The sequence below is a fragment of the Thamnophis sirtalis genome, unplaced genomic scaffold (genome assembly GCF_051295495.1).
Source record: "Thamnophis sirtalis isolate CommonGarterSnake01/CBP01778 unplaced genomic scaffold, rThaSir2_p1.2 scaffold_7, whole genome shotgun sequence".
Classification (NCBI taxonomy): domain Eukaryota; kingdom Metazoa; phylum Chordata; class Lepidosauria; order Squamata; family Natricidae; genus Thamnophis; species Thamnophis sirtalis.
Window position 1 is genome coordinate 67930848 of NW_028261387.1, and position 25253 is coordinate 67956100.

At 38.8% G+C, this 25253-nt stretch overlaps 1 protein-coding gene and 1 long non-coding RNA gene across 5 annotated transcripts in view; one reads left to right on the forward strand and one right to left on the reverse strand.

Annotated features, from left to right (window-relative positions):
• The window catches only part of LOC148044710 (uncharacterized), a 40875-nt gene extending 22296 nt beyond the window's left edge, over positions 1 to 18579 (reverse strand). The window contains exon 1 of the long non-coding RNA XR_015697350.1: positions 18447 to 18579. This is a non-coding gene — a long non-coding RNA (uncharacterized LOC148044710). The remainder of the gene's footprint in view (positions 1 to 18446) is intronic.
• The window catches only part of SGK2 (serum/glucocorticoid regulated kinase 2), a 40138-nt gene that overhangs the window by 13462 nt on the left and 1423 nt on the right, over positions 1 to 25253 (forward strand). For 2 of the 4 annotated variants that reach the window (XM_014058434.2, XM_087720353.1), the window contains 12 exons: positions 10055 to 10124; positions 11142 to 11199; positions 11959 to 12008; positions 13522 to 13579; positions 15803 to 15886; positions 16819 to 16950; positions 18888 to 19000; positions 19837 to 19873; positions 20314 to 20400; positions 21665 to 21760; positions 22810 to 22965; positions 24585 to 24674. In XM_014058434.2, coding sequence (XP_013913909.2) covers positions 11164 to 11199; positions 11959 to 12008; positions 13522 to 13579; positions 15803 to 15886; positions 16819 to 16950; positions 18888 to 19000; positions 19837 to 19873; positions 20314 to 20400; positions 21665 to 21760; positions 22810 to 22965; positions 24585 to 24674 — 939 coding nt within the window. In that variant the 5' untranslated portion in view covers positions 10055 to 10124; positions 11142 to 11163. Of the gene's footprint in view, positions 1 to 8401; positions 8422 to 10054; positions 10125 to 10225; positions 10334 to 11141; positions 11200 to 11958; positions 12009 to 13521; positions 13580 to 15802; positions 15887 to 16818; positions 16951 to 18887; positions 19001 to 19836; positions 19874 to 20313; positions 20401 to 21664; positions 21761 to 22809; positions 22966 to 24584; positions 24675 to 25253 lie in introns of those variants that run through there. The other 2 variants (XM_014058436.2, XM_014058435.2) reach the window with 2 other exon arrangements.

Sequence of the window (25253 nt, forward strand, 5' to 3'; positions counted from 1 at the left end):
GGAAATGTCTCCCTGCTTATCATCCAGAGGTCAGAATTATTACTTCTTTAGTAAGTTGTTAATGAAATGCATCTGGTTGTAGTTACAATAAAGGACATAGTGAGGTAGACAATATTGAATATGTGACTACTGGGAAATCAGCTTCAGATGCTACCGCTTTGTGTAAAATAGGAAAAAGATACACTTAGTCATCACTTAATGAAATAATTGGGATTTGCAACTCCATTACTAAGCAAAGCGGTGATAATGTGTGACATCACATGACGATGCTGTCTTAATGATGAAAGTTGCAGCTGTCATTAAGCAAATCCTGCATAGTTGTTAAGAACATCACATTATCACCATTTTCAATTACCTCCCAATTTCCCCATTGATTTTGCTTGTTGGAAGATGGCAGGTGGTGATTATGTGACTGCAGCAACTGTCATGGTAATAGCAATAGCATGTAGACTTATATTCCACTTCACAGTGCTTTACAGCTCTCTCTAAGTGGTTTACAGAATCGGTATATTGCCCCCAACAATCTGGGCCCTCATTTTACCCACCTTGGAAGGATGGAAGGCTCAACCTTGAGCCGGTGAGAATCGAACTGCAGACAGCTGGCAGTCAGCAGAATTAGTCTATGCTACTGCATTTTAACCACTGCACCACCATGGCTCATAATTATGAGTTGGTTGCAACCAACTGCAATAACATTGCTACAGGAATTCTCCTAACAGCTGCAACTTCAAGGACCAGTCATAAGTACTCTTGTTGAGTACCATCATACTTTTGAACAGTAGCTAAACAAATGGTTGTTATCTGAGGACTACCTGTGCATGGATGGATGATGGATGGGTGGATGGAAAAAGAGACATTTCATATTCTTCACAGTAGTGGATTGCTGTTGATGAAATATGAAACTATTAATATGAGACTTTTGCAAATGCATAAATTGAATTAAATTGCACCAAGAAGATGGTCTTGTCTTTTCAAATGGCAATTGAGGCAGTGTAAAAATTAATTTCATGCCAGGATAGATACTATCTATTTGATTAAATATAGTATATCACTTATTAACTGTACTATCTATAATGTAAAGCTTATTTGTCATTTGTCAAAATTCCTGCAGAAATTTTGAATAGTTTTACCCATCAATTCTTACCATTATATGCAGTTTCTGGAAAGTATTGGGGCTTTCATGCAGCTATAATGAATGTGATGAACAGAATAGCTTCTCTTATAACTCAAATATTCAAGAGTTGGGTTAAGGATAATTACTTAAACAAAAAAAAAGCTATGTCTGAGCAGCAAGCTAAGACGATTCCAAAATAATCAGATACGAATAACAGAATTGTTCCAAAGAACTTTCCCCATATGTGGATTCATGAATATTTGGGAACAAATTTAAACTTTGTTCTTGATCACTAAATATGGTGTTATTAGGAACTCTACCTTTTCTAGTTAGAAGGCAGGACTTAAGACTTCTTTCTGTCCTAAGAATAAAATCTTCATTCACTCTTTAGCTTTGTCTTCTGGGAAGGAGGAGGGAGTATGGGATTATTATTAACCTGTTCAGCCTTCAACAGTGTTCCCTATGGGTCAGTTGCCATGATCTAGCTCTAGAATACAAAATACTATACTGGGTTTAAAACATTAATAATGTTGTTCACAGCAACGTATGTCCAAGGAAGCAAAATCCATATGCTGTCACAATTATGAAATGTAATGTCAGGAAAAAGAGGTTAGCATACAGAAACTTGGAAACAAAAAAAGAAATCAGCCTTAAAGTAGACTTCTTAAGTTGTCTGAAATTCTTTTTCCTAGATTTACTGTCTGAATCTTAAGAGATAAGGTTAAAATATCCAACTGCTTCTCCACTGCCTGATTTTATTCATTCCCTTTTCTTTCCCAGCTTTTGAGAATACTGTCACGATGGCTACATCTAAAGGACAGAAAATATTTTTTTTAAGGAATGGATTCAGGAAGTGAACAGAAGAGATAGTCAAGTCCTGGCATGGCAAACTGTAAGCCACCGATCAAGGAGCCATAAGCACAGCTAAACAGCATACCAAAAACATATGAAAAATATACCAAAAACTGTGGACCTCACACCATTCCTAAGAGGTCCATAAAGGGGACAACATGCATAAGCACAAAAGCGTGCCTACTGTCCCCATTTATTTGTACTCATTTCCTTTGTTCGTGTCCATATTTATACATACCTGTTATCTTGTACATGTTTGACAAACTAACTAACTAAATAATAAATAAATAAAAATTAGTGTAGATGAAAAGCCATGTGGTATTCAAATATTGCTGACTGGGGAAAGGAGATGGACCAGTCACATAAACTGGACTAGACAATCTGGGGAGTGATGGTTTCCAGAGAGGCTAAAACAAGGAGAAGTTGGTGAGCAACCGCAACAGTTTTCTCTAAAACAGAAGAAATGAAGAATTCCCCTCTCTCCCAGGAGACTAATTACCAGGTCTTGTCCAGCCTAATAGAGGGATTCTGGGCAGCCCTAATTGTGGAATCCCTCTAAAGCAGCACCTTCAGAGGGACATTTTCAGGATTTATTACAGCAGCCAGAGATGATTTTTCCCCCCATGAATGATATGAAACAATGAAGGGGGGTAGTAGTACTGCCATGGATTTATTGTACATGTTATTTCCTGATTTTCATTATAGTCCTAACCATATCACAAAGTGTAAACCAATATAGATTCCCTTTACAATCAGAATTACAGAAAGCCCATATGGGGACTCTTAATTTTTATTGTTGTTAAAGACTGCTAATCTGGTTAGTGGATCAGGTACAGATTTTTCCTTTTGCCAGAGCTCTAAATGGACAATTTCAGAGTGTCACAAAGGTGGCATGATTACACGAGCAAGTTGTTAATGAGGGAGCTATTTCCATCATTAAAAAGTTCTCTTTTTTTAACAAGGGTCTTCGGTGATTTAATTATGTTGCAGAACAGCCTGTACTGCTTTGTCTTGGCTGACCATAAAGCATTGCTTCCTAATTCCTTCTGAGTCATGGCATATTTGAAACTGAACTGTTCAGCAACAGCCTGATGACAGTGTCAACATGATTGCTGGCAGTACTAGGCAGGAGCATGTGAGACTGGTCCACCCCCATCCTATCCAGTTCATGAACCTGCCCCCAAAAAAGAAAAAAAACAAAAGAGAAAGGGTATCTGGACTTACTTGCATTCTGTACTGCAAATCTTAACTATATTGAATTAATTCTACATAGGACGGGGCCAGATTGTCCTTATGCTAAACCCAGTGCTTATGCTAATTTTACACAACTCTTGACCGAATTTCAAAAAACTCTGCAAATTGAGACTGATGACCTTTGGTGCAACTTGGAACAAAAAAGAGAATGCTGGAAAGAAGGTAAAAGAAGATTCAGAAAGAGAATAGATGTTCCTACTCCATTTGCCTCTTGTTCTATTCACTGTTTGTTTAGCCCCAACCATTGCATTATTAATGAAGGACTGTGGGTGGCGATACCCTCCCCCCAAAAAGATTATTCATCTCATCAATAACTAGATTGGAGAAAGCAGAGGTTGGCCCCCAAACCTTTTGATACCAGAGACCAATTTTGTGGAAGACAATTTTTCCACGAACAGGGTGGTAGTGGTGGTTTTGGACTAGGGTTAGGGTTAACTTGCTCACCCACTACTCACCTCCAACTGTATGTCCCAGTTCCTAACAGGCCACAGACCAGTACTGGTTGGGGACCGCTGCTTTAAAGATTTTTATTTAGTAGAAAAAAATATATTACTTTTGTTTGGCTAAAGAAACTTAGGTTACTAAAGCTGCATGACAGGAGACTAATTGATGATGGGGATGATTTTTAATGAGATGGAATCTTAATAAAGACAGATGTGAATTAGAGAAGTCTGAGAAAGTGAGGTTCAGTGAATCACGAGAAATTATTCTTCTGCAGCTTTTGTGATGCTCATAGCATGGAGCCATGGGTCACGTTATTCCCCTTAGCAATAGCACTTAGACTTATATACCACTTAAGTGTTTACACAGTCAGCGTATTGTCCCTAATAATCTGGGTCGTCATTTTATTGACCTCAGAAGGATGGAAGGCTGAGTCAACCTTAAGCCTGGTGAGATTTGAACTGCCGAACTGCTGGCAGCTGACAGACAGCAGAATTAGCCTGCCATACTGCATTCTAACCACTATGTCACCAAATGATTCATGCTGATGATCTAAACAAAGTTTACCCAGTATTCTCTTTCAGGGGAGTTTGTTAGTTATTTACTGCATGTATTTGGACACAAATTTATTCCACTGAAATGGATCAGCTCCTTCCTTGCAGATGACTTCTTGTCACTGGTGCCAAACATTTGAATTTATTTTGAAATTGGTAAGTCACGTGTACGTTAGTCACAGTTTGAGTAATCCCTTTGTCATGCCATGACCATGAAAAATGAAATCAGAGCCAAGAATCAGACAATACTATTGTAGTTAAGAGTCATTTATTTTCCTTGCATTTGATCCCTGATTTTGATCTTAGACAAAACTATTATTTTGTGATATTGCCATTCTGATGTAATTTTTTTTTACATAGGAATAGAGCAGAACTTTGGCAATAAAACATTTCCCTGGATTTTTCCCCTGTGCCCTTTCTCTATTGACTGACAGTGTTAATAATAGTGTACTGTAGAATGGGAGGTTTCGTATTTGAAAACCAGATAGATTTTTTCACCTCAATGATTCCATATCTTTCTGGTTGCGGTTTTTGTTTTTTTAAAAAAAAACAATAATAATGATAAGAGTACTTACAGAAATACAATTGCTTGGATAACAGATGTAGTGATTCATCCTACTAGTGCTATCTTAAATAGCAGATCACGGGAACTAAGGAACTAATACAATCCCAAAATATATAGGAGTTGCTGAACTTGGATTTTTCATGGCATTGTTTTTTGGAGAGGAGTGTATATGTGTGTGCAAGTTTAAATTATAGCAATTACTAATTGTATACTCCATAAGGACTTATCAAACTCATCTTTCCCAAACCATGGAAAATCTATCAGCTTGTGACCGAAAGATGGAATTTAATTTTTAAATATTGGGGAAATAACCATGCTGATTTCAATTACGGTAATTTAAATGTTATAAATTAAATTAAGCATAGTTCTTTTTTCATTCTAATAACAACTCTCTTGGGTGGACTGAAATCCCTTAGAATATCTCTCAAAATTAATTTTTTGTCTTTTCTTTTCTGAAACATTTGGTTGCCATTTAAATAATAATATAATTCCAAATTAATTTCGAAAAGGATGGGAAAACAACTGAAATATTAAATGCTTTTTGTTTTTACAAATATCAAAGGTTAGCATAAATAATAGGAATGCAGCAGTGGTGGGATTCAGCCAGTTCGCACCTATTTGGGAGAACCGGTTGTTAACTTTCTAAGCAGTTCAGAGAACCGGTTGATGGAAGAAATCTCCTTTTGTTTTTTTCCACTTTACAGGGCTGATCCCTGTAAAGGAAGGCAGGAAGGAAACATTCTGGTGTTGTTTCTAGCCTAATCTTTATTGCCCTGCTTACAGAAACTGCCTTCGGTTAACTCTTATTACATTGTAACAGTTGATGCGAAGCACCCATTGACGTCAGTGATGTTGAGTTGGCCACACCCACCTAGTCACATGACCACTGAGCCATGCCTACCCAACTGGTCATTAGGGCAGAGAACCAGTTGTTACATTAGTTGAATCCCACCACTGGAATGCAGACACATTGTTCAGGAGACAAGGTTGACAAGCAAAGCATACATGTTATCTGAATGTGTCTGCATGTTATGGCTTTTCTGACTTTTGTCCCTCTCAGCAGACATATTCTGTTAAATGAATTCTACAACTGATGTACTTTAAGCTTTTTAAAGAAGATTTTTATTTCTTATAAAAGTTATATTTCTTATAACTATTCACTGCACTTTTTATGGGTTAGATCCAGATTTATTCTTACCAAGAATCATGTTGGGAAAAGTTCTATTGAATTATTATCCCCCCAAAAAAATCAACCCAGTTTCCAGGACACTGAATAATGCAAATTGGAGATTTAAAGGTCCTATTATGACTTGGTGGGATGTATATTTTGCTCTGTAAAGTCTTTATTATTATTTTTTCCTGTTGCCATTGCAAAATGCTTTTGAGGGCTTAGAATTTTTGTGTTTGTGTTGTTTAAAGTCACATAGTTTTATCGAATGTGGGAATATACAGCATAACAGTCGCGTAGTTAGCAAAAGAAGAAAGGAACAGCTTGTCTTTTGCTAAATAGCTACAGAAGGGCTTCCTGATTTGAGGGAACAGGAATCCCAGATTTAGCCTCTGAGCCTTCCTTAGATCTGTCCTTCCATTAACCTGTTGTGGCCCACCAGCAGAGCTGGCAGCAGATTTGGACAGTGAGGAAGTTGGGAAAGAACATGGGACAGTCCTGGAGTCTGGGGAAAGCTCTGACGAGTGCTCTGCATTGGAGACAGAGATGGGACCAGGGCCATTATCTGGCATTTATCAGCTACCTTTGGAGTCAGACATCAGTGAGGCAGACGAACAGCTGGAGCCTGTTCCCAGTGTGCGCATGGGCAAAGATGCCAGATGAAGAGAACAGACAAGGGTCGACTTGGGAGTAAAGCCACAGGTGGACAGTGAATGGCCCCTCCCACAGGGAATAAAAGAAGGAGGGGTGTTTGCAGGAGACAATTAGTTAATTCCTGAATTCTTGTCAAGTATTGTGGTGTCTGAAAGATATTGGCCTGGCCACTCTCCAAGCCTGATAAAGGTTGGTAATTGTGAACTATTTTGAAAGACTGTGGGCCGGGACTTTGCTGGAGAGGAATTCATTGTAAATTAAATAAAAGGGGTTTATCGGGATGAGGACTCGGCTTCGTGCTGCTGGGGAAGGCTAGGTCAGAACATAACTTCCCAAGACCCTCTCTCATGGCTCCCTCTCCTGATGGAATATAATCTGTGAGGATCGTGATGGAATATAATCTGTGAGGAGGTGACCAATGTTGCCATTCTTTGACTGGCAGGTCCACCAGCCAATTATGACATCTTTAAAGAGAGAGAGCTGAAATTCCTCTTTGTATTACTTTTCAAATTCTTCTTCATGGTTTATTGAATACTTGTATACAGGATTGGGAGAACCTTTTCAATATCTGCTTTGCTTTTCTTAGGGAGCAAGAATGTTTTCCTGTTCCTCCTCCTACGTTCATCACTATTAATTTAAATTTGCAGCTATCACAAGGGAAATTAAAGCTGTGACTCTGGAGGCAAATGTCTATCACCAACTTCTCTAGATGGGAGAGACTTCCAGCTAGCACTGTCTATGACATTTATCACACTTGATCTCCTTATAAAGTCTAGCTTTTGGCTAAAGGTCATCCTATTCCTTAAAAAAAACATAATAGTAACATAACAGCTATATAAGGCAATGGGGAAATGGGGTTCCATATTTAGAATATCTTGCTCAAGGTCCATTTATAGAGGAAGAAGGGACTAACTCAGAAGCAGCCCAAACTGGATTAGATTATTTCCAGAGAGCCAATCAATATCCCAAATCCTTTTTCGAGAGTTTCTGCACACACCCTGTGTATCTGTTGTCAACATCTGTGACAGTGGCTTATTTTGTTCGATGCCTATTGTTTATTTTCTAACCAACTTTAAAACAAAAACAAACCCCAACCAGATTCATGAACAGAAGACGCAAGATACCATCCAACAGGCACACATGGTGGTCATAGCAAAGTGGAAATGACCGCTTTTATTAAAACCTGGCAGTATATTACCAAGACTGTCGATTTTCTTATTTCTAATGTCTGCTATATTATTGGCTGTCTTTATCTTGAAAGGGAGCTTAGAAAAATCTGTGTAAAGATAGTCCTCAATTTACAACAGTGCATTTAGTGACTGTTCGAAGTTACAGCATCACTGGAAAAGTGATTTATGACCATTTTCACACTTACAACCATTGCAGCATCCCCATGTTCACAGGACCAAAATTTGGATGCTTGGCAACTGGTTCATATTTATGAGGGTTGCAGTGTTCCCCGATTATGTAAACAACTTTTGCAACCGTTTGTCAAGCAAAATCAATGAGGGAAGCCAGATTCACTTCAAAACAGGTTATTAACTTAACAACTGCAATGATTCACTTAACTATGGCAAGAAAAATCATAAAATGGGGAAAAACTTGCTTAAATGTCTCACTTAGTGAGACATAAACTTTGGGCTCAATTACAGTCGTTAAGTCAAGGACTATCTGTATTCCAGCAATACCACCTGGAACTATGCAGCCTTTGATCTGACCTAAGCATAGTACACAAAATTGTCTGCTACAACTTCCTACTTGTCAACGACTACTTCAGCTTCAACCTCAATAATACTCGGGCAAACATTACAAACTCAAGGTAAACTACTCCAAACTAGATTGCAAAAAATACGACTTCAGCAACAGAGTGACCAATGCCTGGAATGCTCTACCTGACTCATTTGTTACATCCTCTAACCTCCACAGCTTCAACCTTAAATTGTCTACTATGGATTTCACCCCATTCCTAAGAGGCCCATAAGGGCGCATGCACCAGCATGCCTACCATCCCTGTCCTACTGTCCCCATTTATTTGTGCTCATTTCCTTTGCTCACGTCCATGTTTATACTTATACTTGTTATCTTGTACATGTTTGACAAACTAAATAAAATAAAATATATCTGATTTGGGAATTGTCCACTGACTTGTTATCACCTTTTGAGATAAAGGAGTTGGTGCAGGGATGAAATGCTGCCAGTTCGGACCGGTTCTCCCGAACTGGTAGCAAAAAATTCTATTGTTCATCTGAACAGGTAGTAAAAAAAGGTTCCAACAATCAGCTGTGACAATGTCACGCGATCGTCAGAACCTTTTTTTAAAAACTTTGGCAGGATTGATTCACCAGCTCTTTAGCACCTCCTCGGGGCCTTCCCAGGCTTGCCTGGGGTGGAGGATGGCTTGCTTCCTGTTTGCAGGTGTTGGAGGGAAGGATTCCTCATTCAGCCTCGAGAGAAAAGAAGTGCAGGCTTGTTCCTGGCATTTTTCCATTTGGCGGAAGCTTTCAAAGTGAGCAAGAATGCGCTTCTTTTCTTTCAAGGCTGAATGGGGAAATCCTTCCTGTGTTCTGCCCTGTTCCCTGGCGCCCAGGTCGGGCAGTGACACCCCTGGCAGGCTGGCCGCCTGAGTCCCCTCCCCTCCTGCTGCCTTTTCTCACGCCAAAGTGAGTCGGAGTGCTCCTTGCGCCTCTTCCCTCCCGGCCCATGTTGGGGCTCTGGCTCCAGAGGCTGCGGCGCCAGTGAGGAGAGCAGCCTGAAGACACGTGGGCGGGCATTCTTGCCTGAATCCAAAGGTTGGAAGAGCCACAGCATCTCCTGGAGCTTTTCATCAGCCACAGATTTGAGCTCTGTCAATTCTGTTCGCCCCTAATGATCTAAAAGGATGCTCTGACATTCTTCCCCCCTCCCAATAATCACTTCCCCATTCTTTGTCTGACCCAGGACTCCCCACCAAGGCACATCCTCAGAACCGGTGGCAAAAAAAATTAGATTTCACCACTGTGTTGGTGGTCTTACATTGCTGCATTTGTGTTCATAAAATGCTTGGAGTTTCAGAAGAACAGGATATGTGCCAGGTATGGTGTATAAAGAAAGAGTGGCTCTTCTATTGTGTGATATGTATCACTCAGAAAAGCAGGCCAGTTCTGGTAATATTCTGGAACAGGGAGGCGGGAGGCTACTGATTCTAGGACATCATCTCTTCCTGGTTTCAGAATTTGTTTCTGCATTGTTCTCTGAGTAAGGTTTGAAACTCCTTCCCAGAGCAAACAGGTCTGCCTCTGCTTCTTATGAAGACTGCTTACTTTGACTTATGGATAGGCGCATGAGAAGGGCAAGGTCACTGCAGAACAAATGTGCCTCTGTGTATATTTCTTGTGGTTGCATTGCCACCTGAAACGTTTAGTTGGTTTGCTAATTTCCACTCCTCCCTACTTCCCCACTCCCTTTTTCTGCAGATTTCATAAAACAAGGTCGAGAGAAGTTGGAACAGACTATCAAGGCCTCCGGTTCCAGGCTGTGCTCCTAGTGAGTATCTGTTTCTTTCAGTCAATGGGGTGTTGTTCCTTTAAAACTCAGCCTCGGGATGCCCTCCTACCAGGAATAAGCAGTGAATTGAGCCGACTGGCACAGGCATGATGCAGAGGGAACCACGACATACACAAACTGGGATTTGTTACTCAATATGGCTTTGTTACACTACTCCACTTCTAAGGAGAGCTTTTTGTCAGGCAGATGTAAGTAAGGGACTTAACCAAGATACCTGAAAATGAGACTTAACTCGGGTCTGTAGGGGGTATTTTGAAACGTGGTGCTTTTATTTAATGTCTTTGCTTTTAAGAAATAAGGAGATATGCCAGTGTGGAGCTGTCAAATGATTATTATTATTATTATTGGCCTTTGCTAAGAGAGGTGGAGAGAATTACATCTGAAAAGGTCTCATGTTTGGTTTGTGGGAGTTTGCTCCAAAATGTTAGCAATCCGAGTTTGCAGGTATATTTAATGCTTCCTTGTTATAAAATGTCATTCTTTCAATGTAGCTTGCTAATAATTTCACAGGGAACAAGGGGGAGAAATGTACAACAGGACTATCTATTAAGGGCTAATTGCAACTTGGAGGTGGATTTTGGGTGGGGAAAATAGTAAAGAGATGGCTTTGAAAACTTCAAAAAGACATTGAAAGATCTAATTACAACTTTAATTGTAAAAGTGGGTAAAGTATACAAATTGCTCCTACAATTCTAAGTATTCTGTGACAAAAGCAGGAAAAAATAGATTAATTTGCTGACAAGGTTTTAATTAATCCTCACTTAAAATAGGACAGGAAATGGCTAAATGCCATTCCAACTGTTATCACAAATAACAGCTCTGTACTGGCTTTGTTGGGATATGGGTTTAATAAGAAGTTTTATTTCTTCACCATGGCAGCCAAATTACTCCCCCTCCCCCCAGGGTTTAAATGAGAACTGTGACGTAATGGTGGAGTCTCAGTGTCTCAGCCTTGTTCCGCTTTTCTCAGTTAATCATTGTCTTTTTAACCCTCAGTGCTGAAAGAATAGCTGTTTTAATGGACCATTCCAGAAGCCCAGAGCACAATGACCAGGTAAGGGCTGAGATCTTCGTTAAAAGTATTGGCGATGGGACAATTTTGAACAAGGAGAAAACGAGGCAAAGTTTCTTAGCTGCCTTAGATCACTCAAGAGAAAAACTACAATTTACATAGCTTCATCCATCACAGGCCAACCTGTCCTAATGAAGTCTCTTTGGATTTGTTGACTGGCTAGTGATTATGGGAGCTGAGACCCAACCCATCTAGATAATATCAAGTTGGGGAGGCTGCTGGGTTATCCTGGTATGACGGGTTGTTCTGCAGATTTACCATTCCTTGCAATTAGTTGGCTTTTGTCTTTTATTCATAGATGTGGCAGCATTAGCCAGTGTACAGGTGGTCCTCAACTTATGACCACATTTGGGACCAGAATTTCCACTGCTTATCAAAGCAGTGGTTAAATGATTTTATGACCTTTATTTGCCATGGTTGTTAAGCAACACTGCAGTTGTTAAGTGAGTAGTGTGGTCCTTAAGCAAATCCAGCTTCGCCCACTGACTTTGCTCCCAGAAGCTAGCTGGGAAGGTAGTAATCCCATAATCCCGGGATGCTGCAATACATGCCAGGCACAGAAATGTTACTCATGCAACCATGGGGATGTTATGGTGGTTGTAAGTATGACAAGCGGTAGTAAGTCACTTTTTTTCAGTGCTATTGTAACTTCAAATGGTCGCTAAACAAATGGTTGTTGGTTAAGGTCTGCCTGTGAATAATTCTTACTCAACTTCATGACTTTTTGTTTTCTATCTACAGTCTTCATCACCAAGTGACAATATCAACCTTGGACCCTTTGCTAATCCCAAGTAAGATCACAGAAAAGACCATTCATAGCACTATGGAATACAAAGAAATGGATGCTTTTCCTTCTATATTATAGAATTATAGTCTAGTTTAATGAAAAGAAGCAGTAGGGGGTGACATGACAGCAGTGTTCCAATATCTCAGGGGCTGCCACAAAGAAGAGGAAGTCAAACTATTCTCCAAGGCACCCGAAGGCAGGACAAGAAGCAATGGATGGAAACTAATCAAGGAGAACCTAGAACTAAGGAGAAATTTCCTGACAGTTAGAACAATTAATCAGTGGAACAACTTGCCTCCAGAAGTTGTGAATCCTCCAACGTTGGAGGTTTTAAGGAGAGATTGAAGGGAAGAGGAAGAGGATAATAGAGTTGGAAGGGACCTTGGAGATCTTCTAGTCCAACCCCCTGCTTAGGCATATACTATTTCAGACAAATGGAAATAGTATACGCCTAACCAGGGAGCTGGACTAGAAGATCTCCAAGGTCCCTTCCAACTCTATTATCCTCTTCCCTTCCATTTCATAATATAAAGCTACTTATTTCAAGCTCCAACAAAATGTTCTCTTATAGGCTGCCAGTAATTCATTGGTAGGACAAGCAAGAAATATGTGCAGGGACCACAGTGCATCCTAATGATGGAAAGGGGTACAGGCAGAATGAAATTACAGCCTTGAGGAAAAAGTTAACTGTGTTAATATTTTACACAAAGGTTACCTTAAACCCAGTAGTGGGCTTCATTATTATTTTTTGCCCTTGGAATTGCATTGTAATAGTTCACAGACAAAACCTATACATTTCAGGCAATAAAACATACACGTTTGTCTTCACAGTTGAAAGTAAGTCTCTATGTCCTGAATTTTTTGTTTGCTTTTGGGCAAGAGAGCACCCATGCCGGGGTAACCATTTGTTAGACTACAGCAGCATATTATGGGAAAGTGAGAAACTATTGGAGGGGGAGGGGGAAGTGTTAGTAGAAAGAGTTAATGTGCCTTGAGTCCTGGACCCTTAAATAGGCCCTCATGGAATGAATGACACTGGGACGCAAAATAAAGTAAAATATAATTCTAAACTTGTCAGCTATGAAAGATTCATTTTATCATCCCCGGCAGTGGTGGGATTCAAATATTTTTACTACTGGTTCTCTCGACATGGCTTGGTAGGCGTGGCATGGCTTAGTGGGCATGGCAGAAGAAGGCTACTGTAAAATCTCCATTCCCACCCCACTCCAGGGGAAGGTTACTGGAAAATCCCCATATCCTCCTGATCAGCTGGGACTAGGGAGGCAGAGAATAGATGGAGCTGGGGCCAGTCAGAGATGGTATTTACCGGTTCTTTGAACTACTTAAAATTTCTGTTGCCGGTTCTCCAGAATTGGTCAGAACCTGCTAAATACCACCTCTGATCCATACTGCAAAAATGTATTATGATTGATTTAGAGGTAGAGGAGAAAGTTCTAACTGATACAGAAGAAGGCCTTTCATGTATTTATTTTGTCTCTTTTCTCCCCTGCTAATAGTGCCAAGCCAACTGATTTTGACTTCCTAAAAGTAATTGGCAAAGGAAGCTTTGGGAAAGTAAGTAATCTCGTTTGAGAAGTGTTCTTGTGGACCCCTTGTTGATCCAAATGGCTTTTCATTCATAGCTTTCGACCTTTGGGAATTAATGTAGCATTTGCACGTGCTATTTTCCCAGTCCGAATAGTCCAATCATAAGGGACAGTGAGGTGGATCCCTTAGGCCATATATTTTGTATGCGTGAAACATGGCAACTTCTTGATTATTCATTCATAAGAAATGCTTACTATTAAATTATTCCTTGCAAAGCAGGGCAGAAAGTGCTTCTGGGAATTTTTTTTTGCTCCAGTAATAAAATAAACCAATTTTAACTCACAACACCTAGAGCTGTATGAACAGTATATAAACGTAAAAAATAATGAGTGTGAATGGGCAGGAATATAATTTATTTTTCAACTACTCATAGAAAATTGCCTTAAGCCAAACTTGTTTCCATATTTACAAAAAAAAAGCAGTGAATTTGCTTCTGCTAGTAATGATTATGATGATTGGCATTTCAGTGAAGCTGTTCCATATAACAAGGCACAAAGCACTATTTGCGGCTCCTAATCTTTCAAATTGCCACTATATTAAAGAAAATTCAGATGAGAGTATATCTTTAAAGCATCAAAGAATTTCAAAATGTCTAGAAATGCATTTCTTGGTTCATCCTTGTATATTATTTGCAATGGTGTGTAAATGCCTTACCAATCATTTTTGAAGGACATGTTCTTATTATGTTGCTTCTCTCATCCCTAGATGATGAAATTGCCTAAAGACATCTTTCATTTGCTTACTTATTTATTAAATTTATTTGCCAATAAGGATGGGACACAATAAGGGTGGAACTCAAACAATTAGTAATTTTAAAAGGTAAAAGATAGCTGTGTGTGTTTGTGTGTGTGTGTGTGTGTGTGTTTGTATCAAAGGTGGGTTGCTCCCGGTTTGGCCCAGATCGGGTGAACTCGTAGTGGCGATGGTGGGAGGCTCCGCCCCGACGCTTCTAAAACATTAATTGTTTCTATCCCAGCCATCTTAAGCTGATCTACCATCATAATAAAGATTTGATTTGAAAAAAGGATCAAATTCTATTTGGCTCAGGACTGCAAAAAGCAGGAAAGATCCATAAGCACAATAACACTGAGAACTTTCTGGTTTAAGATATTTTTCTCTGTATTTCAAATCAGCTCTTCTGATATCTCAGACAGGTGTTTTTGGAATGGTGGTGACGGTGTTTGACCTAGACATTTCAATCATCTATTTCTCTGAGAATATTATTGATCTCCTAGAAGATCAATACTCCAGTGAAATGATTTTATTGTTGCTGCCAGCTTGGGTTCACTGAGATTATTATCAGTGGTCTGATAGCATCTTTTCTGGCTAATGAAATGTATTAAAAGGCATAAGCTTTCATGAGTAGCAGTTCATTTCATCAGATGCATCTCACAAAAGCTTATGCCTTTTAATAAAATTTGTTAGAAAAGGTGCTACCAGACTGTTGATTTTTGTTTTTTGCCACAAGAGACTAACTCAGCTTTCCTCCTACAATGTCTATCAGATTACTCCAGTTTCCCTCTTTCTGCCCAGAAAGGAGCTTCAATTACCCTTGCAAGAGGCCTGGGTGAAGAGCTAAGTCTTCACGGTTCTTTGAAACACCAATAGGGTAAAGGCCATCCAGATCTTGGGTAGAACCTTGTTCCAGAGGGCAGCACTGCTACAGAGAAGATGCACTCCTGAGGTCTCAATAGATTGTATTGTTTAATCAAGGAATCCAGACCATCAGTGTTCATACTAATTCTGGACCAACTGAAGCTTCTATATGGTCCTCAAGGACAGCCTCGTGTAGAGTATATTGCGGTAGTCAAGCTGCAAGGTGAACAGGTTGTGAGAGATTATCCGAAATACTTCCCAATCTAGGAAACAGCAGAGCTGGCCCAGGTAGCATACCAGATGAAGGTATGCAAAGGCATTGGGCTCACACAGTTATAGTTCCATATTAAAAGTCCAATTTCTTAAATTCCATTTAGAAATTCCAGAGAATTTATTTTACTTTTTAAAATGAATATCTCAATTTAGCCTGTCTTATTGAAAACAGTAAGCATTAATAAATGGAATAGATTAACCAGTCATAGGTTACTGTTATTTTCCCAGATTATAATCTCAAATATTTTCAATTAAGTATTGGGTTTTGCCTCCAATTTTTTGTTACAGTGGAAGCTTCTTGATCTCTCATTTCTATTGCAGGTCCTTTTGTCCAAACACAAGTCTGATGGAAGATTCTATGCTATAAAAGTTTTGCAGAAAAAGTCCATCCTTAAGAAAAAAGAGGTAGGTTTGAAACATATCGTATTTTGTTTACATTGAGTACAGAATATTTTGCCACTTCTGCCTTCCCCTATAGTATGATATTTTTTTAACCAAATGAAAGATACCGATTATATTTTAGCATGTGCAACAGTCATGTTGGTAGACATATAAAATGTATGTTTGCATGTGTATATTTCTACAAAGAATTTAGTAGCAATATATGATAATAGTTTCTAGGCTTTAGGAACTATTTTATGCTACTGTCTTCTGATCCAGTTAGGAACTTGATCTATCCATCAAGTCTATCATGCATAAGAAAACTCTTGCATTTGTTACTGGAATGATCCCTCATGCTCTTATGCTACCATCCAGTGATAGTCATTGTAAAAGAGGTGGTATTTTTGAATCCCACCACTGCATTGTAAGCAACACCCACCACCCACCCTCGAAAAAAACCCAAGGATCACTGAAAACCAGATTTGCCCTCCACTTCCTTCTTAACCCTCCATAGCAGAAAGAACAGACTTTCCTGTATGCTTTTCTTCTGTTCTGTTTCTAAGGCACTGTAGTAAAGGTGATAACAAAATGGAGGAAAAGTGAGCTGTGCATACAGAACCTTATGAATAGTTGGCAGATTGCACACAATACTTGGCTTGAAAGCCATATCATTTGCATGCCTTTAGTGGATTCTTCTAATATATTCCATTTATAACAAAAAAGAAAGAAAAAAGCCATAGAAGGTATACTACATTAACTCTTTCTTCCTTTCTACGGTCTCTTTAAAAAAAAACCACAATACTCTGCTAAAATTGACAGAAAATAGCAAGAAAAACCTTTGAGTGATCCCTCCTTCAAATCTTCTCCAATTTCTGTAATTCTTTTTGCTATATCTTAAAAAAAAAAAACACCCTAACTTGCATATTTGCATTTTTGTCCTTCTTGGCTCTTGATAGCAAAACCACATAATGGCAGAACGTAATGTGCTCCTGAAGAATGTGAAACATCCTTTCCTTGTGGGGCTCCACTATTCTTTCCAGACCAAGGAGAAACTCTACTTTGTACTGGATTATGTAAACGGAGGAGAGGCAAGTATCTGTCGGTGCTGTTTTTCAAAATCCTAGCATCATTGGAAGATTTCATTTACAATCTAAACTACATTGTCATGTTCTCCTTCACTCCTGTGAATGATTCAGTGCATGACTGGATGATAACTGAATCAACCTTGGACAGAAGACTACAACTGAAGGTAGTCCTTGACTTACAGCCTTAATTGAGCCTAGAATTATGGTCATAAGTTGTGACGGCCATAAAACAGGTCACCAACTTTTGCTTCCTTTTTCGTAGCAGTCATAAAATGAACATGGTGGGCATGAGGCAAACACTGCAGTCATCAAACAAATGCTGTGGTCATTAAGTGACTAATGTTCACTATAGGATGTTTTTGCCAAAACCTGGGAATAAATGTCAGTTTTCATCAAAAACGTCACAAATCCTGATTGGAGAGAAACAATTTAAAACTAATCCAAAATAAAAAAATGTGGAAACCAATTCAAACATTCCCATTTGTGGAGAAAGCAAATCAAGGGCTTTCACAATGTGCATTTTCATTATCATCCATACAACAAACTTTGCGTTAAGTTTTGCATTTTTTTTCTTATTGGGAAATTGAGTGTAGAACATGATGCCTGATGCATTAGTGTAGAAAAAACATAAGCCCATCTAATCCAGCAGTCTGTCCCATAGTGGCCTACCAACTGCAAAAGGAAGTCCACTAATCTCACAACAGATGACTGAGACAATTACACTGCTATCAGGGCTAACAGCCATGGATCGCCATAAAGGTCTACATCTTTGTAGAGTTGGAATTCATTGTTGGAATGTATGCAGATGACTGCACGATGCTGAAAATAGCCATAAATGGGGACTGGTTGCCAAGGACCCAAAATGCAGTCACGTGATTGCAAGAGATAGTGGCTGTCAGACATTCAAAACCAGGTTGTAAGTATCTTTGGGGGAGTCTGTCATAACATCAAAAGGTCACCAAGCGATCCGGTCATAAGTCGAGAACTACCTTTATAAAATACTGGAGCAGTTTCCTATGAAATTGTGTTAAAATTAGACAGTGATCTGTTTACATAACTGTGATTGCATAAATAATATTTAGCATTATTATTTACAACATATGTATATTATTTCCCATGTTAAAGCATCTTGAAACAGTTTACAATGAAAACAACAACCAAACTCATAATAAAGAATGCATTAAAATTGCAGCCGTCAAGGTAGAATGGTTAAAGTGTTGGACTAGGAATTACCGGTAGGCTCTAGTCTTCCCCTTGATGAATATTGATACTCCCCAAGATATTAAACGTTACTAATGAAAGCAAAATCAATTCATTTAAAAGTGGGGAAAATAATTCTTCCAACTTTCCAAGTGGGAATGCCTAAATGAAACTGCTAAATTTGTTTCAGCAGGGTGTATGATACTGGACCCAGACTGTTGGGGACAATATGCTGACTAGAAACTGCTTAGAGAGGGTTGTAAAACACTATGAAGCGATCAGGGGTGAAATCTACTTACCTTTGCTACTGGTTCGCAAATGTGAGTGCACGCTTTCCACCTCCGCACATGCGCGGGACCTTCCATGCATGCGCAGAGCATCAAAAATGGATGTGATGATGTCCGGGCGGGTGGGTGGAGCCTTCTATCGAGGGTGCCTGCAAAGGTAAGTGAACAGAAAGGGGAAGAATCCACTGTGCCATGTTATTTAGATTAGCTAAAAAGCAGGAAATCCTGCTTTCTAGCTAATACAAATCGTGCATCACAGAAATACCAGTTCGCCCGAACTGGTAGCGTTGTTTTACTACCGGTTTGGGCGAACCAGTCCGAACCAGTAGCATTTCACCCCTGGAAGTTGTATATAAGTCTAAGTGCTATTACTATCTCTCGATTCTATTAAATAAAAAGAGGGTTTATGAAACATTATGCTCCTTTCCTAAGTTTTTATCTGTCTGCTTCTAGTTATTCTTCCACCTACAAAGGGAGCGCTGTTTCCGTGAACCTCGAGCTCGCTTCTATGCAGCAGAAATGGCCAGTGCGGTTGGCTACCTTCACTCACTGAATATCATATACAGGTAAATTATGTTGGGCATCAGAGCAGGTAGTGATCCTATGGATTGCTGCAAAACATATCAACATGTGAATTAACAGAATAGGTAGGTTTGGCTGCTTGTGAGCAAAATAAAATGGGGCTAGTTTCTCTGAGATTTTGGCATTTATTTAGAAATATATTTGTCCTAGAAAAGCCCCAAAGACCCGCTGACAAATCCAAGTGTTTCATTATTGGATATCTAAGAATATGCCATTCAGAGCCAGTTTAGAATAGTGGTTAAGGCATCAGACCAGAATCTGGAAGTCTGGGAGTTCTAGTCCTGTCTTAGGCATGGAACCAGCTTAGTGACCTTGGGGTAGTGACTGTCTCAGTTCAAGGAAGAAGGAAATGACAAACCACTTCTGAAATCTTGCCAAAAACCCAATGGGACTTGTCTAGGCAATTGCCAGGAATAAAAATCTGACAGAGAGGGAGAAAGAGAGAGACAAAGAGGCTATCACTTTACCACAAGATGGACATCTGAGTCAATTGAAATCATTAGTTGAAAATGATAATTTGGAACTTACCAATCATTTTAACATTATCTTCCCCAGCTTGGTATCCCTTCAGATGATGTGATTATGTTGCATAGGAATTATGGGAACTGAAGTCTAGCATATTGAAAAAATACATTAAGGATGTCCTCAAGAAGTTTGAAAGCTAGAACAGGCTCCCTTAAGGTTTCTTTGTTGCGCCACTGCATTTGGGATGGCTGAATGGAAATCTATATGTTGCTGCAAGAGATATGGATCTGTTTTCTGTCTATCCCTCTTGTACCATATAAACATCAATTCCTTTCTCTCCTTTTTTTAAAAAAAGGGACTTGAAACCAGAAAATATTCTTTTGGATTCTCAGGTATGTTTAGTGTTGGCATGTGGAGAAAATTACAATTGTAATTTACAATTGTCATTGTTAAGAGCGACCAGGTTTAATAATGTCTAACAATTACCTCCTGTAGTTTCCAGTAGTTTATGATGAAACATTTGCATGCCGTGTCAAGTATGAGAGATATATAATTAAAAGGATGCCACGTGTGAGAAGTGACTTGTGAAATGGTGGCCCAGGCTTTCCCCAGTTACTGCTTCTGAGTTGTGGTGGAAGCTGCTAGTTTTTATTAACTAATATTTTGCTAGTAAACTTCTGCTCAGGACCCACAGCCTGGGTTATGTTTTGATAAAAATATTACTAAAAGAACAAAGGAAAATATTACCTGCTCCAGAATAGAAAAGCCTATTTGTTTTGTTGTCTATTTTGAAATACACCAAGAAGACTGAAATTTCTCTCTAATCCTTCAGGGTCACATTGTTCTGACAGATTTTGGACTTTGCAAAGAAGGAATGGAGCCAGAAGAAACAACATCTACTTTTTGTGGCACACCAGAAGTATGATATAGTGTTTCTTAATTTGTTTACTTTCAGGAACTTTCCCTACTTTTAAAAATTATGGAGGATTCCAAAAGAGCTTGTGTCTATGGGTTATATTTATTCATATTTATTCTATCAAAAATAAAAATTGATGCATGTAGAATATTTATTTATTGAAGAATGTAAATTAATACTGTTTCCCCAAAATATGAAATACCCCCCAAATAAGCCCTAGCCTGGGTTTTTACCTGTGCATCTAATATAAGCCCTACCCTAAAAATAAGCCCTAGTGAAGGGGGAGTTGGCATGACCAGCATAGGAGGCAGTGAATGCAAGTGGGTTGACTGCATTTGGCAGTAGTTTCAGCCATGCAGCACAGGTGAACTGAGTACCTGTGCAAGCAGCAGATGGAAGCAGAGGCAGAGGGAGGCAGGCAATCCAGATGCAGTGCGTGGGCTGTGGCAAAGTCAAGCAGCGGGTTGCTGGAGTAGTGGGTGACTGTGGGTGGCTTGTCTTTGCATGGCAACACTGGCAGCAAACAGAGGCAGAGGCATGCGGGAGGGGCAGGTGATATGGTCTTGCTGCGTAGGCTGCAGGAAAACTGAGCAGTAGTGCGCCAGAGCAACAGCCAGCCACAGGAAGCTCATCTTTGCATCTCTCAGATTGCCTGCAGTCCATGTGGCACATTGGGATCACCTGCCTTCTGCTCCACGCTTTCTGCTCTACGCAGCCCCAGAGTGCACCAAACAAGGGACCGGAGGGCTGCCGGATACTGTCAGTCCCCGTGTGCTTGCTGGCTCTTGTATGTGCACCAGGAGGCAGGGCGCCTAGCCAGGCTCATCACCCTTAAAGCATGTTTTCCCCAAAATAAGCCCTAGTGCTTATTTTGAGGCCCAAAAGAAAATAAGACTGGGTCTTATTTTGGGGGGAAACATGGTAGTATTCAAGCCATTAGAGATTAACATTAATTTAAAAAAATATGAAAAACTCATATTTTTTACAAATAAAAAATAACAATGAGAAGAGAGGCATTGTTTAAAATTTTTGCAAATATCTTCAAATTTTTCTCTCTCTGAGGGAGTCTTGGGGAGGTCCTCAGGGGTCTCAGGACAAACTTTAAGAAATACTTATATAGATGAATCATTACCACTTAAATAAATACGTTTTCTTATTACTTCCAATAAAGAAAATAAATTTGGCTTTTGCAATCCTTTGTCCGGTGTTTTGTATATATAATGACATATTATTATTATTATTATTAAAATTTCTACATATTTAACAGTACTTGGCCCCAGAAGTACTTAAAAAGCAGCCTTATGACCGAACTGTTGACTGGTGGTGCCTTGGAGCCGTGCTTTATGAAATGCTATTTGGCTTGGTAAGTTTTACTTCTGAAGTGGAGGCTAACATGACCTGGGAATGGCTTTTCATTCTAATGTATAAACAAAGCTGATTTCTTTGGACAAAGAGACAAGAAATATCATCATTGGGAGGCAATATCAAAGCTTATCAGTTGTCTTAATTAGAATGGCAATATTGGAAAATATATATGATGCTCAATTCCATAGCACGCTATTTCTCAATCTTAGAAGTTTAAGATGTCTGGACTTCAACTTCCAGGATTCTCTAAGCAACCTAGCTAGAGAATTCTGGGAGTTGAAGTCCACACATCTTCATGTTGCCAAGGTTGAGAAACGCTGCCTTAGAGTGTTATTAGAACCTTATCTCGTGTTGCTTATCCCTGTACGCTAGTATAATTAGCCAAGTTTATCATATTCCAGTATAGGTGGAATTTGGATAACAGTGTCTTCAAATCATTTGTCAGGTGCTCAATTGATCAATTAATTAAAGTGTGCCTGAGTTCTTGCATATGTTAAGTCTGTCAGCATATTAGCGATGCAGATGATTGTATGTTTGGAAGCAGGATTATATGAATACAACTGAACTTATTGTGGAGCACACACACTTAATCTTCCCTTAGCTGTTCTTTAGGGCTATCAAAGCTAAACTGAACATATAGTTTTTGTGCTTTTCCTGTAAACGTTTGCTGCCATCTAGTGGTTGCCCTACATTTTTCATCTACAATGAAAATAGAATGGAATGGAATAGAATGGGATGGGATGGGATAGAAATAGAATAGAATAGAGAAAAGGAATAGGAATAGAATAGAATAGAATTTGGAAGGGACCTTGGAGGTCTTCTAGTCCAACACCCTACTTAGGCAAGAAACCCTATACTATTTCAGACAAATATGATGGTCCAAGTTTTGAATTGTTCATTCAGTAATTTATTTTAAACAAACTATAATAGCATACATTTCTTCCATTGAACTTATACAAGAAACAGCATGAATTGCATATTATCTAAACATGATACAAATTTACATTGTACTTTATGCTAATGGCCTTTTCCTATTTTCACTGTCAGCCTCCATTTTACAGCCGGGATATGTCACAGATGTATGAGAATATCCTGCACAAACCACTTCAGATTCAAGGAACCAAGACGATAGCAGCTTGTGATATCCTACAAGGACTTCTTCATAAAGATCAGAAGAAGAGGCTTGGAGCCAAGACCGATTTTGTATGTGATAACTGCTTATTCTTGGAACCGTAGGGATCTTGTCCTGCTAAAAACTTGATCCTACTTTTAAATCTGTAACAGTGTGTGTGAGATTTAACAATGCTTTGTACTATTTTTGTTATTTACTGTGTCCCATCACTGCTACTCCTTTAGCACTATCTTCACTTTCATCCAAGCACAATTTTTTTTTAAATAATATATACTTTCTGCATTTTGGAATGCTACAAATATAATTTGTTGCTTCATAAATATGCAATACAAACAGCTTAAATAATTAAACAATTTGGAATTTAAGAAGTGCAAAGAGCAGATTAGATTGGGCTATATATTCAGTAGATTTATGGAAACTTTCATATTTTGCTATATCAATTTTAAGGGTGGGCATACAGTATACAGAACAAGGAAAACTAATGGTCATTTCCATTGCACACTTAAATGTACTTCTGCATCTACATTTATATCTCAGTGCACTTTTTAGCACAATTTTGTACATTATGCTGCTTCTTAAATTATTGTTAATATACTGTTTGAGAGTTTGTGCAAAGAGTTAAATGTGTGCTCAGAAAGTTGTGCCACTTTTAAAGTAAAGAATTTAGGGTGGTGTTAGAAGGTGAAGCTTATGAAATCCCTAAAGAATTCTGAGTCATCGAGGTGATTAGTTCCAACTGCTTGTATGTTAGGTTGTGCTGCAGACACAAGTTGGGTGTCCTGATTGCCTCAATGGCCCTTTGTGAGCTCCTGGACCTTAGGGCTGATGAGAGACAGTTTCAAGAAATACCTTTTAGGATGATTTCAACTTCCATTACCTAAAAAAGGGTGTAAGTCCCTACCCTCCAGTAAATTATAGCTCTGACATATAGATAGATAGATAGATAGATAGATAGATAGATAGATAGATAGATAGATAGATAGATAGATAGATAGATGATAGATAGATAGATAGATAGATAGATAGATAGATAGATAGATAGATAGATAGATGATAGATAGATATTTGATCTGGTACATAGATAAGATATTTGATCTGGTCTTTATTTTATCATGATTAGATCACTTTCTATTCAGACTGAGAATTTTAGTTTTCCTAGACCTCCGCCAAAGCAAGGAACCTATTAGAATGGTCCATCTTAGGAGTCTGTTAGAATCTGGGAGTTACCAGAAGGATGGGGATTTGAAGGGATTGAGGGTTGGGAATTGACTGGGGATTTTCCTGACAATTTGGAAGCCTTGAGCTTTTGCTTCATACATCTTTGCAATACAGAGACAGAATACTTGATGAGAGGGCACTTCTGTGGTTTCTCTAGAGGTCTGACTTTTTGATAACCTATGGGAGGAACACTGACAGCTTGCTGTCCTTATTGTTACTGAGTAGGCTTGAGCCTGAATTCATTCCAGGGTTTAATTGTGTACACGTTTAGTACAATTAGCCTCTGTATAACAATTTACAATTGTTTACAATTGTTTATCTTTACAATTAGCAAACATATTTTAGGAAACTATTTACGGTAAGTAAATTTAGATCAATGATTCATTGCAGCTAGGTATAAACATAAGCACAGCACAGTTTTGGAAACCCTTCTGGCAAATAACAGCTCAACTTTATTTTACTTTTTTTACAGCTTGAAATAAAAAACCATATGTTCTTCGCTCCAATAAACTGGGATGATTTGTATAATAAGAAGATCACTCCTCCATTTGATCCTAATGTAGTAAGTGGTTTATTATGCTGTAAGCAATCTTTGTGCAATTGTGAAGAAATATTAGAAAAAGCTAACCATTCTGGATGCTTTCAGGGATTATGGATCTACATTTTATAATTTGTTATGGATTTTCCTGACGTGAAATAGTGAGCCAATTCACATGATTTACATTTTGTCTTGGCATGCTGCAATTTGCCTTTAAAGAAAAACTGGAAATTGTTGTTAGGTAAAGGATGGCTTGGAGAAATCACAGTTTATTCAGTTTGCCTATTAGAATTAATTAAAAATCTAATTACACATGTGCTAAATGTATGTTTCAGAAAAAAATGTACTTAATAGTAGAATCAAACAAATAGTAATCTTTTAATTCCTGCAAGATTCCCCAAGTCACTGTGAATGAGTTGGGAAGCAATATAAATTTTCTTAATAAATAAATAGAACAAAAAAATAGCTTCCTTTTCTCTATCGGATCCCTTCCCCTCTACCAGTGAATGGAAAATAATTGGAACATCTCTCCCCAGACAAATAACCCCGGGACTTTCTCTCACTTTGTCTCAGAAACATGATATGTAATTAGGAATGTTTGAC